The 13,092-nt window shown below is 38.2% G+C and overlaps 1 protein-coding gene across 2 annotated transcripts in view; it reads right to left on the bottom strand.

The window, feature by feature from the left end:
* The window catches only part of LOC130907278 (bone morphogenetic protein receptor type-2-like), a 70,178-nt gene that overhangs the window by 54,143 nt on the left and 2,943 nt on the right, over positions 1 to 13,092 (bottom strand). The window contains exon 1 of one of the 2 annotated variants that reach the window (XM_057822168.1): positions 195 to 545. The exons of the other annotated variant lie outside the window; for it this stretch is intronic. Within the exon in view, the coding sequence (XP_057678151.1) occupies positions 195 to 300 (106 nt within the window). The 5' untranslated portion in view covers positions 301 to 545. Of the gene's footprint in view, positions 1 to 194; positions 546 to 13,092 lie in introns of those variants that run through there. 2 annotated transcript variants of the gene reach the window in all.

Below are 13,092 nucleotides of genomic sequence, written 5' to 3'. Positions count from 1 at the left end.
GAGTCTTTTTGTACTCATTTATCAAATCGCAGAATGCAAATAAAAAGGTCTTAACATTTTGTCTTTCTTATTAAAGTATGTCCCCTGAAACAGCTTGAATAGTACACAGTGTGTTCTTTACTTTGCTCTTGCTACACAATGTAGTCGTCATGGAAAAATCACAATAGGCATAGGGCCTTGGCTTTAAAACTTACTGCTCAACCAGCTGACTTGTATTACACCACACTCTCTCCTCTTCACTTGTCTCGCGGCGGTTTGATTTAAATCATAGCGCCGCGCTCTTTCTGGATCCCATGACATATCTGGTGCCACTGTCTAGCTGACAGTGTAACAATAGTAATGATTAAGCATACTCAATCTTTAAATGATCCATACATGAGAAAACAAAACAAAACAAAACAAACAAACAAACAAAAAAAAACGAGAAGACAAAAGAGAATTATGACCAGTGTTGTTAATCTAACTGAAAAAAAGTAATTAATTATAGTTACAAATTACTTCTCCCAAAAAGTAATTGCGTTAGTAACTCAATTACCTGAATGTAAGAGTAATTAGTTACTTGGCACAGTAATTGGTGATAATTACTTTTTTTTTTCCCTCAAAAAAAAAAAAAAAAAACAAAAAAAAACATTGGCAACACTATGTGAAGTTTTTTGTGAAGGTTTTTGGTACAATTGGCCCGAGCCCAATTCTTTACCCTAATTTACCCTTTACCCTGAATCAACTGTTAAAAGTTGTTAAAATTGCTCCCATTATTGCATTTGTTCCCTTCTCTCTACTTTCGACATATGAAAGTTTTAAAACTGTTTCATCATTTAAAGATAGATTCAAGTCAAGATTTTGCCGATTTAGAAGTATTTTAGATAAAAAGTTACCTAGGTTCGCTAGGAAGGTTGTCGACAACAGAGCCGTCCTAAAAAGTCTACTGCTTTAAGATGGCGGCTGTCTACTAACGCATTTAGTGCCATGCAGTGTTGTTAATTTTACTTTAAAAAGGTAATTAATTACAGTTACAAATGACTTCTCCCAGAAAAGTAATTGCGTTAGTAACTCAGTTACCTGAATGTAAGATTAATTAGTTACTTGGCAAAGTAACTAGTGATTTTTTTTTTTCTCCAAAAAAAAAAAAAAAAAAAAGGTCACACAATGTGAAGCTTAAAGGGTTTGGGGGGACAATTGGCCCAAGCCCAATTCTTTACCCTCCACTTAACTAGACACAAGGGTATTGCGATAACTAGCTAGTAACCTTTGCTATGTGTGGAAGTCATTTAAAGTTGTGAATCAGTCGTTAAAGTTGTTAAAATTTCTCCCGTTATTGCATTAGTTCCCTTCTGTCTACTTTAAACATGTGTAAGTTTTAAAACTGTTTCATCATTTAAAGATAGATTTAAGTTAAGATTTTGCCGATTTAGGAGCATTTTAGATTTAAAAAAATTACTTAGGTTCGCTAGGAAGGATCTCTACATCAGGGCCTTCCTGAGAGGTCTACTGCTTTAAGATGGCGGCTGTTTACAAACGCATGTAGTCCTTAAAACATGTTGGCAATGCAGCAGTGTCTGTCATTTGCATCTAGTTCTATAATATGATATCTACCGTGTCATGTGGGCGTAGTTTGTCGGCTATGGCTGCAGTCAGGTATTATTGGAGCCATCTAGCATCGCGGTTGCAACGGCGTCTTTCCCACTCCTGCTCTGCTCTCGTCCCCGTGAGTCCGTTTCTCTCAGACTTTTTTTTATTCAACCAACTTAGTAACGCATAGTAACGCACGCCTTTCCCGCCTCAGTAACGGTAACGGCGTTGCCAAGATGAGAAAAGTAATTAATTAGATTACTCATTACTGAAAAAAATAACGCCGTTAGTAACGCCGTTATATTGTAACGCCGTTATTAACAACACTGATTATGACACAAGTAGAGGGATAAATGAGCATTTCCCATTATTCTTCTCCTGAGATGTGAGAAGACACTGCCAACGGCATAGTAGCTGATATATATATGTGGCGGAAAACACTCAGGTGGCTTGAAGTAGAACATTAGAGCACAAGACTCCCTGCTATTTTGTCTCACGAAGAGTGTTTTCAACACCCATAGATGGTCCAATACTTTGGTAGCACATTACAGGGTTCGTAAACCTTTTTCATGGCTATATTCAAACACTTTTGTAAGGACCTTCAAGACCATTTTTTCTAGTTTTTCCAGTCTCTTTTAAACAATATCCAATATTTCTGTATCCAATATTTATTTATTTATTTATTTATTTACTATTGGGCGGAAATAAATTATGATGTCTTTTCATAAGTACACAAACGTATTCCAAAAATGTTATATGACCCAGGAGGCTCGAGAAATTTATTTTGAAAAGTGCCAATTCAAAAACCCAATGGCATTCCCGGCGGAAGGGAGTTTTTTATGGAAAACTCAGAATGCATCCTATAGCAGAGCTGCCCGCGTAGTGATAGCATGCTGTTCGGTGGACGGAGACACACGTTACTGCCGAAAAAAAACTTGATAAATGTGCTTTCTCTGAAGAACTGGAAAAATGGCTCTCATGCCTCCAACTGCTAACAACATGAAATCTCGATGTACATTTGTTTGGAAGTGTAGTTCACAACAACAATAAAAAAACAATTCAGTTCTCACAAAAACAATTAAGCTATTTCCAAACGGATTTGAATCTCTCCTTCTCCTTGAAATAAGACTCACTGTTTTCTTGTACAACAAAGGGAGTCGATCGAGAGCCAGGCAAGTAGGCAGAGTCCTAGCGGCGACATAGCCGAGCGAAGTGGCTCCCAGCCAGATTAAACGGTGACTGGCAGAGGGGGTGTGGAAGTTACGGAAAAAATGTGACAAAAAGAGGAACTGCTTGTGCGATAAAAGTGTTGTATTAAACCCCAGCAAATGCACACCTAGATATTTAAAGTGCATGTGACACGAAAAAGCATGTTTATTTCATATTACACGCGGTATTTTATGCTCCTGAATGATATGGACCGCTTGGATGTGTGTGGAAGCGATCGCTATATTTTAGGGCTGCAGCTAACGAATATTTTAGTAATCGAGTAATCGACTGAAAATTCTATCGATTAATCGAGTAATCGGATAAAACAAATATATTTTTAGGTGAAGAGCAATTATAAATATACATGAGAAAACAAGACATTTCATCTAATCTTGAACTATTTTCAGTCAATCAATGTCTATATTTTCGATGTATATTGTTGAAAACAGCCAACAATTGCATCTCAGATGTAGCTAGAATTAAAAAAAAACAAAAAGCTAATTCACTGCTTTCACTCAAAAAACTTTTAGATCTTATTTTAAAAAAAATTTATATATATATATATATATATATATCCTAAAAATGCCGTTACGCTTGATAACACACATCACTTAAAAGTTAGGATTTTTTCCCACGTGTTTCAATTGAATTTCTCTTTGTGTCAAGCCATTTTTAAGTTCTAGTTAAGTTTTAAGTTAGTCTAAACTGTAAGTCCTGATAGAATTTTGAGTTTTTGCAGTGTTCAAAATAAATGTATGATACAGGCTGTACTGGAGCACATTAGGGACTATTGCTACATGGTGTTTTATCCAGCAATGACTACTGAGCTAAAATTGATAGTTAGCATGATAAAGTTTTTATTTTACACCCTCATCACTCCACATTGCTATGTTATGTTAAAGCCTGTATGTAAGACACGTTAGCCACGCATCGACAGTGGTCATAATTAATTGAAACCTAGCCCCCCGCAGGGCTAACTTTACGTGAGCTAGTGGCGACAGTAACGTTAATCTTATTTATTAGCGCTTAGCGCTCTTTACTAGCGCTTAGCGCTGTACTGCTTTAAGATGGCGGCTGTTTAATAACGCTGCCCAGACGCGGCCGAGTCTGTCATTGCGCATCTAGTTCAACATACATGTGATCTTTATGAGACGAATCAGACGCTAGCTGTTACCTACGTAGCATCGTGCGGGCTAGTATTTGGCAACGTCGGCGTCGTTTGTGGCGGCTGTCAGCTGCAGTAAGTTTTTTTTTTTTTTTCCTTCTTCCTCCCCGCACGTGACAGCGCGTTGTCCCGCATTAAAAGTAGTCCGAGCAAAACGTGATGCTTAGAGCTGTCAAAATAAACGATTACTCGAGGTGAATAAAATTACTCGGATCAGTTTTTAAACTCGAGTTACTCGAGTTGCTCGAGTACTCGTTTCAGCTCTACTATATTTATTTAGTTTTTTGAATCCCGCGCCATGAAAACGAGTGACTTCCGGCTTCGGTCTCGCATTGAGGAGGAGGGCGCTGTGACGTGTACGGGTGAAGGCGTCCTCTTCACTAAACAGCCGTACTGTTGTGTATGAGGACTAAGGATTCAGCTGATTTTGCGGATTAATACGTTTATTTTTCGCATCACGCCAGCCAAACGGCTGCAGAAAAATCTTGCTTTATGAGGGAGAGGCGTGTGCGCCTTTTTGGAGTTTCAAAAGGTTCCCATTCACCGTGGATATTGGCCAAGCCCTACTACTGTGGAACCATTGGACTTACGAGGAAGTGAGTAAACATCTTGCCAAATTATTATGTATTATGTAAGTATTATGCCAAATACGAATACAGCGAATACAAAGTAAACACTACAAACTTTCTTTAAATAAAGGAATACTTACGTTTGATCATTGATAGGCATGTAAAAAGCTGTCCTCATGCACATTAGCTGCACGTTAGCTTCACAACAACTGCAGCCGCCCTCCTCCAGGGAATGAAAAAATTGCTCTCCGCCAGGCGGTTGGCCAAGCCGCGAAGACAATCGACAACGCAGTCGTCATGTCAAATAATCCGGGCTAGTTATGTGTGATTTTCCGCTTCAAAGACTTTGAAACATCACTCGGTTCGGGTTAGCATGTCGGCTAGCTGTCACGCCTCTTGGTTTGTTTACATTCTCCGAAGGCGGGGAAGGGAAATGACATATGTCCGATTTAGGTGTCATAAAATATCGTTCGGGAGGTGCGACAGTAAAGGTGAAGTAGACAGTTTTGACCATTATGGAGTAATTTTGCCATGTCGTCCTGAATAAGTGCATTTTTATTATTTCATATTCCATTTAGCACAAGACTGTTATTTGTCATGACCATGTCACTTATTTAGAAATTGGGGAAAATACTTGGATAAAAAGAATATCCTGTAAAAATATTGAAGTAAAGAGACAGAAACAATGACATTTTGCAGCTCTCTTCGTCGCGTTTTCCTCGTTGTGAACAGTTCCCCCTCGACGGGCTGACTGGTCCTTCTCAAGCATTTATATAGCTATTGGGGAAAAATACTTGGATAAAAAGAATACCCTGTAAAAATATTGGAGTAGAGAGACTGAAACAATGACATTTTGCGGCTCTCTTCGTTGCGTTTTCCTCGTTCTAAATAATTCCCCCTCAATGGGCTGAATAGTAAAACCGATGAGCCCAGTCTCCTGCTGACGTCATCCACCTGTTGGGGACGCTAAAGCCCTATAATGGTAGGCGTGGCTAACCGGCAGATTAAAGGACTAATTTCTCGTCATCTGCGCTTTGCTAAATTGTTGTATATAGTCGAATCGTCTCAAAATATGATTCTAATTCACATAATAATGCCATTTAAGACTTTTTTTTTCTCCTGTCGTATGCTCTTTAAATACTACTTTATTTGTATACTGATTGTTTGATTAAACTCCAAATTACTCACGCACGGGTTGAAATGCACTGTACTCGATGTGATGCGGGACATCAATGGAAAGCATTTTAGGAAACGAGCATGTAGTAGTGATGAAGAAAATTTATTTTATTTTCCTTCATTTATAATTTGTATTTTTAGACAAAGAAATTTTGTGTGTCTAACATTTCCAAGCATTTTTCCCAACCAAACAGCTACAGTAGGTGGTTATTTCTGATCATGCCTAAAGACTTATAAAAACATTCCACTAGGGGCGCACGATATCCATTTTTTGAAACTGATACCGATATCGATAACTTCCTGCTCCCTAAAGCAGATATCGATAACCGATAATAAATCTATAATTTTGAAATGTACTAGTATATTCAGTTTTTGAACACCTGGAGGTTAAAACAAACAAAAAAAAACTAGTGGTGGACTCAACATAGATTTGCCTTTGACCTAACCATTTTTTTAATGATGACATGAACATTATTATAACGAACATAACAAAGACAAGAACAGTCTCGACTTCAAATAAAGTGCCAATATTTATTTTTTCAAATATAATTTGAGTCAATCACAATCAATCAGTCAATGTCATTGAAGATGTGTTCCCTGAACGATGACCACTGAACTAAAACGTAAACCCAATAGGTATTGTGCCTTGTTATCAGATAAAAACATTTGAAGCTACAGAAATACTAACTACTGTTGTGGTCTTGGTCTATGAAACAACTTTCTTAACCTGGCAATTATAGGACAGCAAGCCTATCAATACCCAAAATGCCTCTCAAAAATTTACTAACTTATAACTAGCACTGTAAAATGCAAACATATAGTAAGGTATGGTCGAACAAAAAGGATTAACGGCTTGCCTTGTAACAATCCATATAAACGGCAGTGAGTGTACCCATTTTCAATAAAGCATGAGGTTTCTTCTCTGCGCAGTACAAACTCCTTGTCCAGCCACTGAGCCGTCATACCAAGCATACTGACAGGACTAACATTACACGGCCATATGTCCATGGTGAAAATTACGTGCCGTGCATGGTTACCGATTGAAGTATGGAAGCGTGTGGCAATGTTCTCATACTTCGCCGGTAAACATTCGCCTTGGAATGATGAACCTGGGCTCCAAATGACAAAGTAGCCGCCTGAATCCTATGTCTTCGAAGAGGGAAAAGGGTTGGTAGCGCCATCATTTCTGTGATCCCTCGGTCATCTTTGTGAAACTCTTCGGATTCATTCGCAGCTCGCGCATCCTCGTACTCTTTTAAAACACCATCGAAGCGATTGTGATCTTTTAAGTGGCTTAATAAGATGTGTTGTAGCTCGACACTTTTTTCCCTCCTCGTGGAAGTTCGGCTTTGCATTTGTTACAAACTGCAAGTGAAGTGTTTTCCACTGACAATTTAAAAAAAAAAAATCCCACACTACCGATGCCATGCTTTTTTTTTTTTTTTTTTTTTTTTTTTTTTTTTTTAGTACACTGCCGTCGTTTGAGCGTTACGTCACAGAAGGGGAGCCCTTGATTTGTGGCACAACTCCCTCTTCTTCTCCAACACACAGTCACTGATACATTGGACTGGCAAAACAGGAGTAGAAACGAACGCACACATCCCAATCCACCGACACCATGCCAAAGTAATTATACTGTATATTATCGGACCTATTAATAATGTTATTGTATTTATTTGGATGACTTCATAATTCCTATTATCAGACCGATAATTATCGTGTACCTATACATTCCACGAAAGAATCCTGATTTAGGTTGTCATAATTCATGCATGAAAGGGTTAAGAGACTTTTCTGCTTTGAGGAAAACAGAATGTGAGGCAAAACAGGATGTGTGATATAACCAAAATATTGAAACCCAAAACACTTATGAGGGTGTGTCCATATTAAAATAGACATTGCATTATGCTGCATCGTAATGGAAGGTAGTGAAATGAAAAAATGGTAATCTAATCTGAACTATATGAAGAGTTTCCCTCTTCCCCAAAACATAACTGAGTAATCCAAAACAGAATTATGATGACATGTAAGGAAAATGCCGGTCTTAGTTTGAATGAAAAAAAAAAAAAAAAAAAAAAAAAAAGATAGTAAAATCATAATTAAATGAACTGAAATAAAAAAAAAGAATTTACAAAAAACTTTGGAAAGAGCAAATATGTCTAGGCAGCAAACATGAACACGAATGCTGAATGCAAGCATGCTAAAAAATTCCAGTCATGTCTGTTAAGTAACAAATCGAATATATGTACAGTATAGGGCTGCAGCTATTGATTATTTAAGTAATCGATTAATCTATCAATCAGTTCAAATAATTGAGTTATTTGAATTACGAACATTGAATGCGTTGCACAATAAATTTTAGGAGATGTAAAACGAACGCTTGCTAAAATGGCAATTTCAAAAGAACATTAAATTTCGAATACAAAAGAAAATTTCCAGGTGTTTTTTTCAAACTATGCAATTCAAAATAAATTACCTGAGCTTAAAAAAAATAATAAATGATGATCAAAGTACAACAAAAGAACAACAGGCTAGCTTGTGTTGCAAAAGTCTGCTATCTTAAAGGCTAATAAATGTTAACCTTTTTTTTCTTTTTGAACAAGGCTCTTAACAAATTATTCAAACACATATTCCCACAAAAAAAACAAAAACAAACTGATAAATATATCTGAACTAAATTATGAATGCTTAAGCAATCAATTTTAGGTCAAACAAAAACAACTTTACATTGGTCTTAACAGGGAGCAGCTGGATCCAGCCATGTTAGACAAGTTTGGTCATATTCACTGTTGCCACTAGAGGGCAGTATATCTACCCAAAGGAAAAAAAAACTAAATACAAACATTTTCAGAACAAACCACTACAACACCCCTCTAATTAAACGAATCCTTGAAGCACCAACTTTTGATGAGAAGCTTTTTTCCCCTAATCGAACTGCTCGAGTTATTTGATTAATCGGTGCAGCACTAGTACAGTACATGACGTCATGTACTCTAGTGTTTGCCTGGCACGGCAAGACTGTTCTCCCTGTGTTTTTCAAACACTGAGAGTATAGTCTGGGACCCAGCCCATTAACGGGCTCTCAAGCAAGTACAAAATCCATCGACAAATCAGATTAGTTTATTTGCGTGACGTGTTCTTAACGAGCAACGTCACTCTTCCGCGTCGGAAGTAGTCTCCACAACAACACAGATGGCGAACGGGAGAGCCGAGCATATGTTCCAATCCACGGTAAAATCAAAAACACATCGACACAAGTCATTGAAAACAGTCTGTCTCGCGCTAGCCATGTTGAATAAACTCCGCTCTCCTTGTATGTTTACTTCCGCGCGCAAGTCCCTCGTCCCGCCCGTCGCTGATTGGTCCACTCCGCTGTCTGTTTGCTGTGGTTTGCTCTGCGCTGGAAATTTTATACGCTTAATGGTGGCTAGACTCAATAGCTGGAACAGCGGTGAGTCTGGAGTACCAGGCTACTGTAGTGTATATATTACCATCAGAGGCAGGGAAATACACACTATGCTTCATCCTGCTAGCTACTTATTTTATTTTCGCTTGTACTTATTATTATTTTTTTTTTTTAAATTGACTTGACCAATTAAAACCCCTCCCAAACAAGTACAAATTTTTGTTCAATTCTGTAGCAAACCACACAGAGAAGCTGACCCTACACACGCACAAATACTCAAGGAGAAATTAGCTGAGTTTCAGGGAGTTTGCTGAAGGGCACATCTAAAGTAGTGAAAAAGCAGACTCTCCAACGAATGGATGGACGTCCTCGTTGCTCCCCCCGTCTCATCTGGCTAGATGGACCTCTTCTTGTTCCTTTACTCCACTGCATCTTTACGGACTGTAACTTCGCCTGCTAATTCCCATTAGCGGTCCTGGGGCTTCCTGTCTATCCGTCCTGGGAATGGATCTCTCCTGACTGTGGCACTCCCCAAGGTTTCTCATTTTCTCCCGAAGACTCTGAAGTTTTTGGAGTTTTTCCTTGCCGACATGGAGGGTCTAAGGATGGGGGATACCCAGGACTTGAATTTATTTATTCATCTTTGTTGCTTCATTTGCTGTTTCTGATTGTGTATCATATTGCCTCTGCAAAGCCCTTTGAGTCCGTTGTTGTGATCCAGGGCTATACAAATAAAATTGAATTGAATGGTTGCAATTGTTTTGACTTTTTTCTGCAGCAGGACCCTGCACTTCTAAGCACTTACAGACGAGGTACAGATGATGCTGATACAGATGTCGCTTAAGTTTGCTCTATGCTGCTTCACAGAATTAAAGAGTGGCCAGCAACAGACTAATCCAGGAGATGCTAGATACACCGGTTTTAGCAATGATTCAAACTTGAAAGAGAAATACTACTCATTTGAACAGTGATAAGCTTCATAAATATTTTAGGAGTAGGAAAAAAATTAATCTCAAAGCTTGTTTTGCTCAGTGGCTGGCTTTGTGTGACTTATGGCCAGTGCAAAGATAGTGACTATATTTTAAATTAGGTGAATAATGTCTAAAAGATTGTCAGAGAGGACTTAAAGGGACAGACAAGACCGTTATCATGCAGATACCAGCTAAAAGAATCTTGTTTCATAAATTGAAAAACACAGACTTTCATTTTGCTGATTTGTAATAACGGTGAAAAACATTAATAAGAGCCGGTATTTCCAGAAAGTGGCCTCCCTTACTATGGGCAGCCAATTGATCAACTATTTTAGTCAATCAGATGGAAGTATCCCAGATATTCTGCCCTTTCTCGTGGCATTTTGCAGACACAACGCAATTCTTTTTCACATGGAACTATATTGTCAATTACTACAGCCATAGCTGTTTGTCAGTTTTGTGTTCAGTGTTTTCCCTGCACAAGATCATTTAAAAAATGCTGCCTTGATATTGATAAGCTTTTATGTTATGTATATATTCAGTGCAGCAGCCAATCATGTCTACACTAGTAGTCATTAAAATAATAAAAGATATTACAAGAAAAATTACAATTTACTTGAGTTTAATTAAAACAAAAAATGTGTTAATGAAGGAGAAATACGCCAATGATGGCAATAAAACATTTGCATGTTTCTTTTGATTTTTTTTCTTTTTTAAATCAGTACCCAATATAGGTGAGTACAAAAAGTGTATACTATTACTTTTCACAGCCTGAAAGATTCACACCTAATCCAGGTCACACTCATCTGTATCCCATTCTTCATGAAAATGTAACAATTAAGCTCGAGCGTTTACGTCACAGCAGCACGGAATCATGCGAGATTTGCGACAACGCAGCCATTTCGGAAGCACGTCTGCATCACGGGACATTTAAACTTAACAGCAAATACAATTCAACTACAAGTGCCAAAGATGGAAAAAAGTAAGGAAAACTTGCCAGTTCGATACAAAGACAAACTTGTTACTACGGCGAAGGACAGATATGTGAGCAATTTTAAGGATGCGAACAATGTTGACCCTTACGAGCAAGCCGAACACAAATGGAATAAAGATGTCGACAAGCTTCCACCACTACGCGAAATGGACATCATGCTGTATTTAGTGTTTGGTGTAAGTTACTACACTCATCAGCAATTCCGAAACTAAAAATCGCTACAAAGCTACGAACAGTTTTGCTGCGGATGGGTGCAGGATCTGCACATTATGACCATAGCAAACGGCAACACCATCTTTCTAGCAAAGGTAGGCAATGTGTGTTTACATTAGTCTGTGACCATGGATGTACAAATTTTTTGTTGCAGAAAATGTAGCCTGTGTACAAATTCTTTGCCACTCTCTCACGTCAAAATATTACAGCTTTTTCATTTAGCAACGACAGGAATTATGTCTTATGAAGACAATGCACATATATGCATGCTAGTTGTTTAGCTGTAGCTATAGCTAACAACAGGCAGACTTAGGGCATGAAGTTACCAAAATTTGCGTAAACAAACGAAATTAACTTACCGGAGTGGAAGTGCATAGAGCAAACTCTGTGTGTAACTGGAGAATCAAACGTTATGCCCAGGGGTGCACATAATTTTTTTGCCCAGGTTCTCAGAGGAGGACCTGGAGATGTGACTTGGTCCTCATTGAGCTTGAGAGCCGACCCGCCTGATGCGATAAAATTATGACAAGCTTTACTTAGAGCCAATTACCTTTAATTAATTATATAAACAATTAACGCTTGATTAACATCAACTGGCACAACAAAATTGCCATTACTTTGAAGTGAAATGTAAAGAAATAAACATAAAAGCACTAATTCAAAATAAAGGGCATTCATATGCGGCTCTCACATTAACTCCAAGCCTTTGTAAAAGTGGAATGTCCTCCTCATAAGAGCTCATTGAACGTGCATGTTTAGCTTTGTGAAATGCGGGCAAAAACACGTTTGTCAGCGCATGGCGCTGTTCATTACCTTTATTCCGCCGCCACTTGTCCATATGGCGAGTGGGGTCCTGTCTGACATCGATAGTTTGATTAATTGCCACATGCTTTGTTTTTTTCGTGCTTTTCAAAGTTTGGATGGCTAAAATTCTTTGACCCTACATAAAATGCGCTGCTCTTATTAGTGACATTGGGATTCTCACGGCAAATGTTGCACCACATTTCCGTGCGAGCATCATTTGCTTCTAGCTATGGTACCTCCTGCAGCCACCTTTCAGCAAAAGTCCTTTTTTTCGGGAGCTCCGGTGATGTCTCTGTCGTCTGTCTGTCTTTTGACGGGGGTTGGGGGAACACGGAAATAATTACTCAGTGGGGCCTGCCTCTTTGACATTTTGAGAAGTGATTTTCTCGTGTCCGCCGCAAATACAGTGGTCAGCTAGGCCTGTCGCGATAACAAATGTTAGTGTGCGATAATTATTCTCATAAATTATTGCAATATGCGATATTATTGCGCCCCCCAATTTTTTTTAACCAATTTACAATAACAACACTAAAAAACAACAATATTGATACCGCACAGCACCACAGAATAAATGTGTTAAAAATAAAAAAAAAAAAGAGAAAAAAAAATTGCACTTAATAACTTAAGCATTTAGGCAAATGAAAACTTTTCCCCGTCATAGCTTCTGCGGTGGTGTTCCATAGGGATGCAACGATACAGTTAAGTCACGGTTCGGTACGATTTTTGATACGGGGGTCACGATTTTCGATCCGATTCAATACATTTAATGCTCCGCAAAAAAAATATAACAATCATATTTTTTGTTTCGTTTTTTTTTTTTTTTTTGCTAGCGAGCAAAAATTAAATTGCCATCATATAAACATGCATTTTAGTGCATAATATTTACTGTATGTGCTTACTTCTTACTGATCTGAAAAATGTTTGTACAAAAGTGCTGAGAACAATCTTTACTGTTTGTAAAGTGAGGAAAGGCACACTGTTGATTGCTACAGCTTTCTTAGCAGCTAGGTTTACTA

Source organism: Corythoichthys intestinalis, chromosome 2 (assembly GCF_030265065.1).
Source record: "Corythoichthys intestinalis isolate RoL2023-P3 chromosome 2, ASM3026506v1, whole genome shotgun sequence".
In the NCBI taxonomy this organism is placed as follows: Eukaryota; Metazoa; Chordata; class Actinopteri; order Syngnathiformes; family Syngnathidae; genus Corythoichthys; species Corythoichthys intestinalis.
This window is presented reverse-complemented; position numbering and strand designations above follow the sequence as displayed.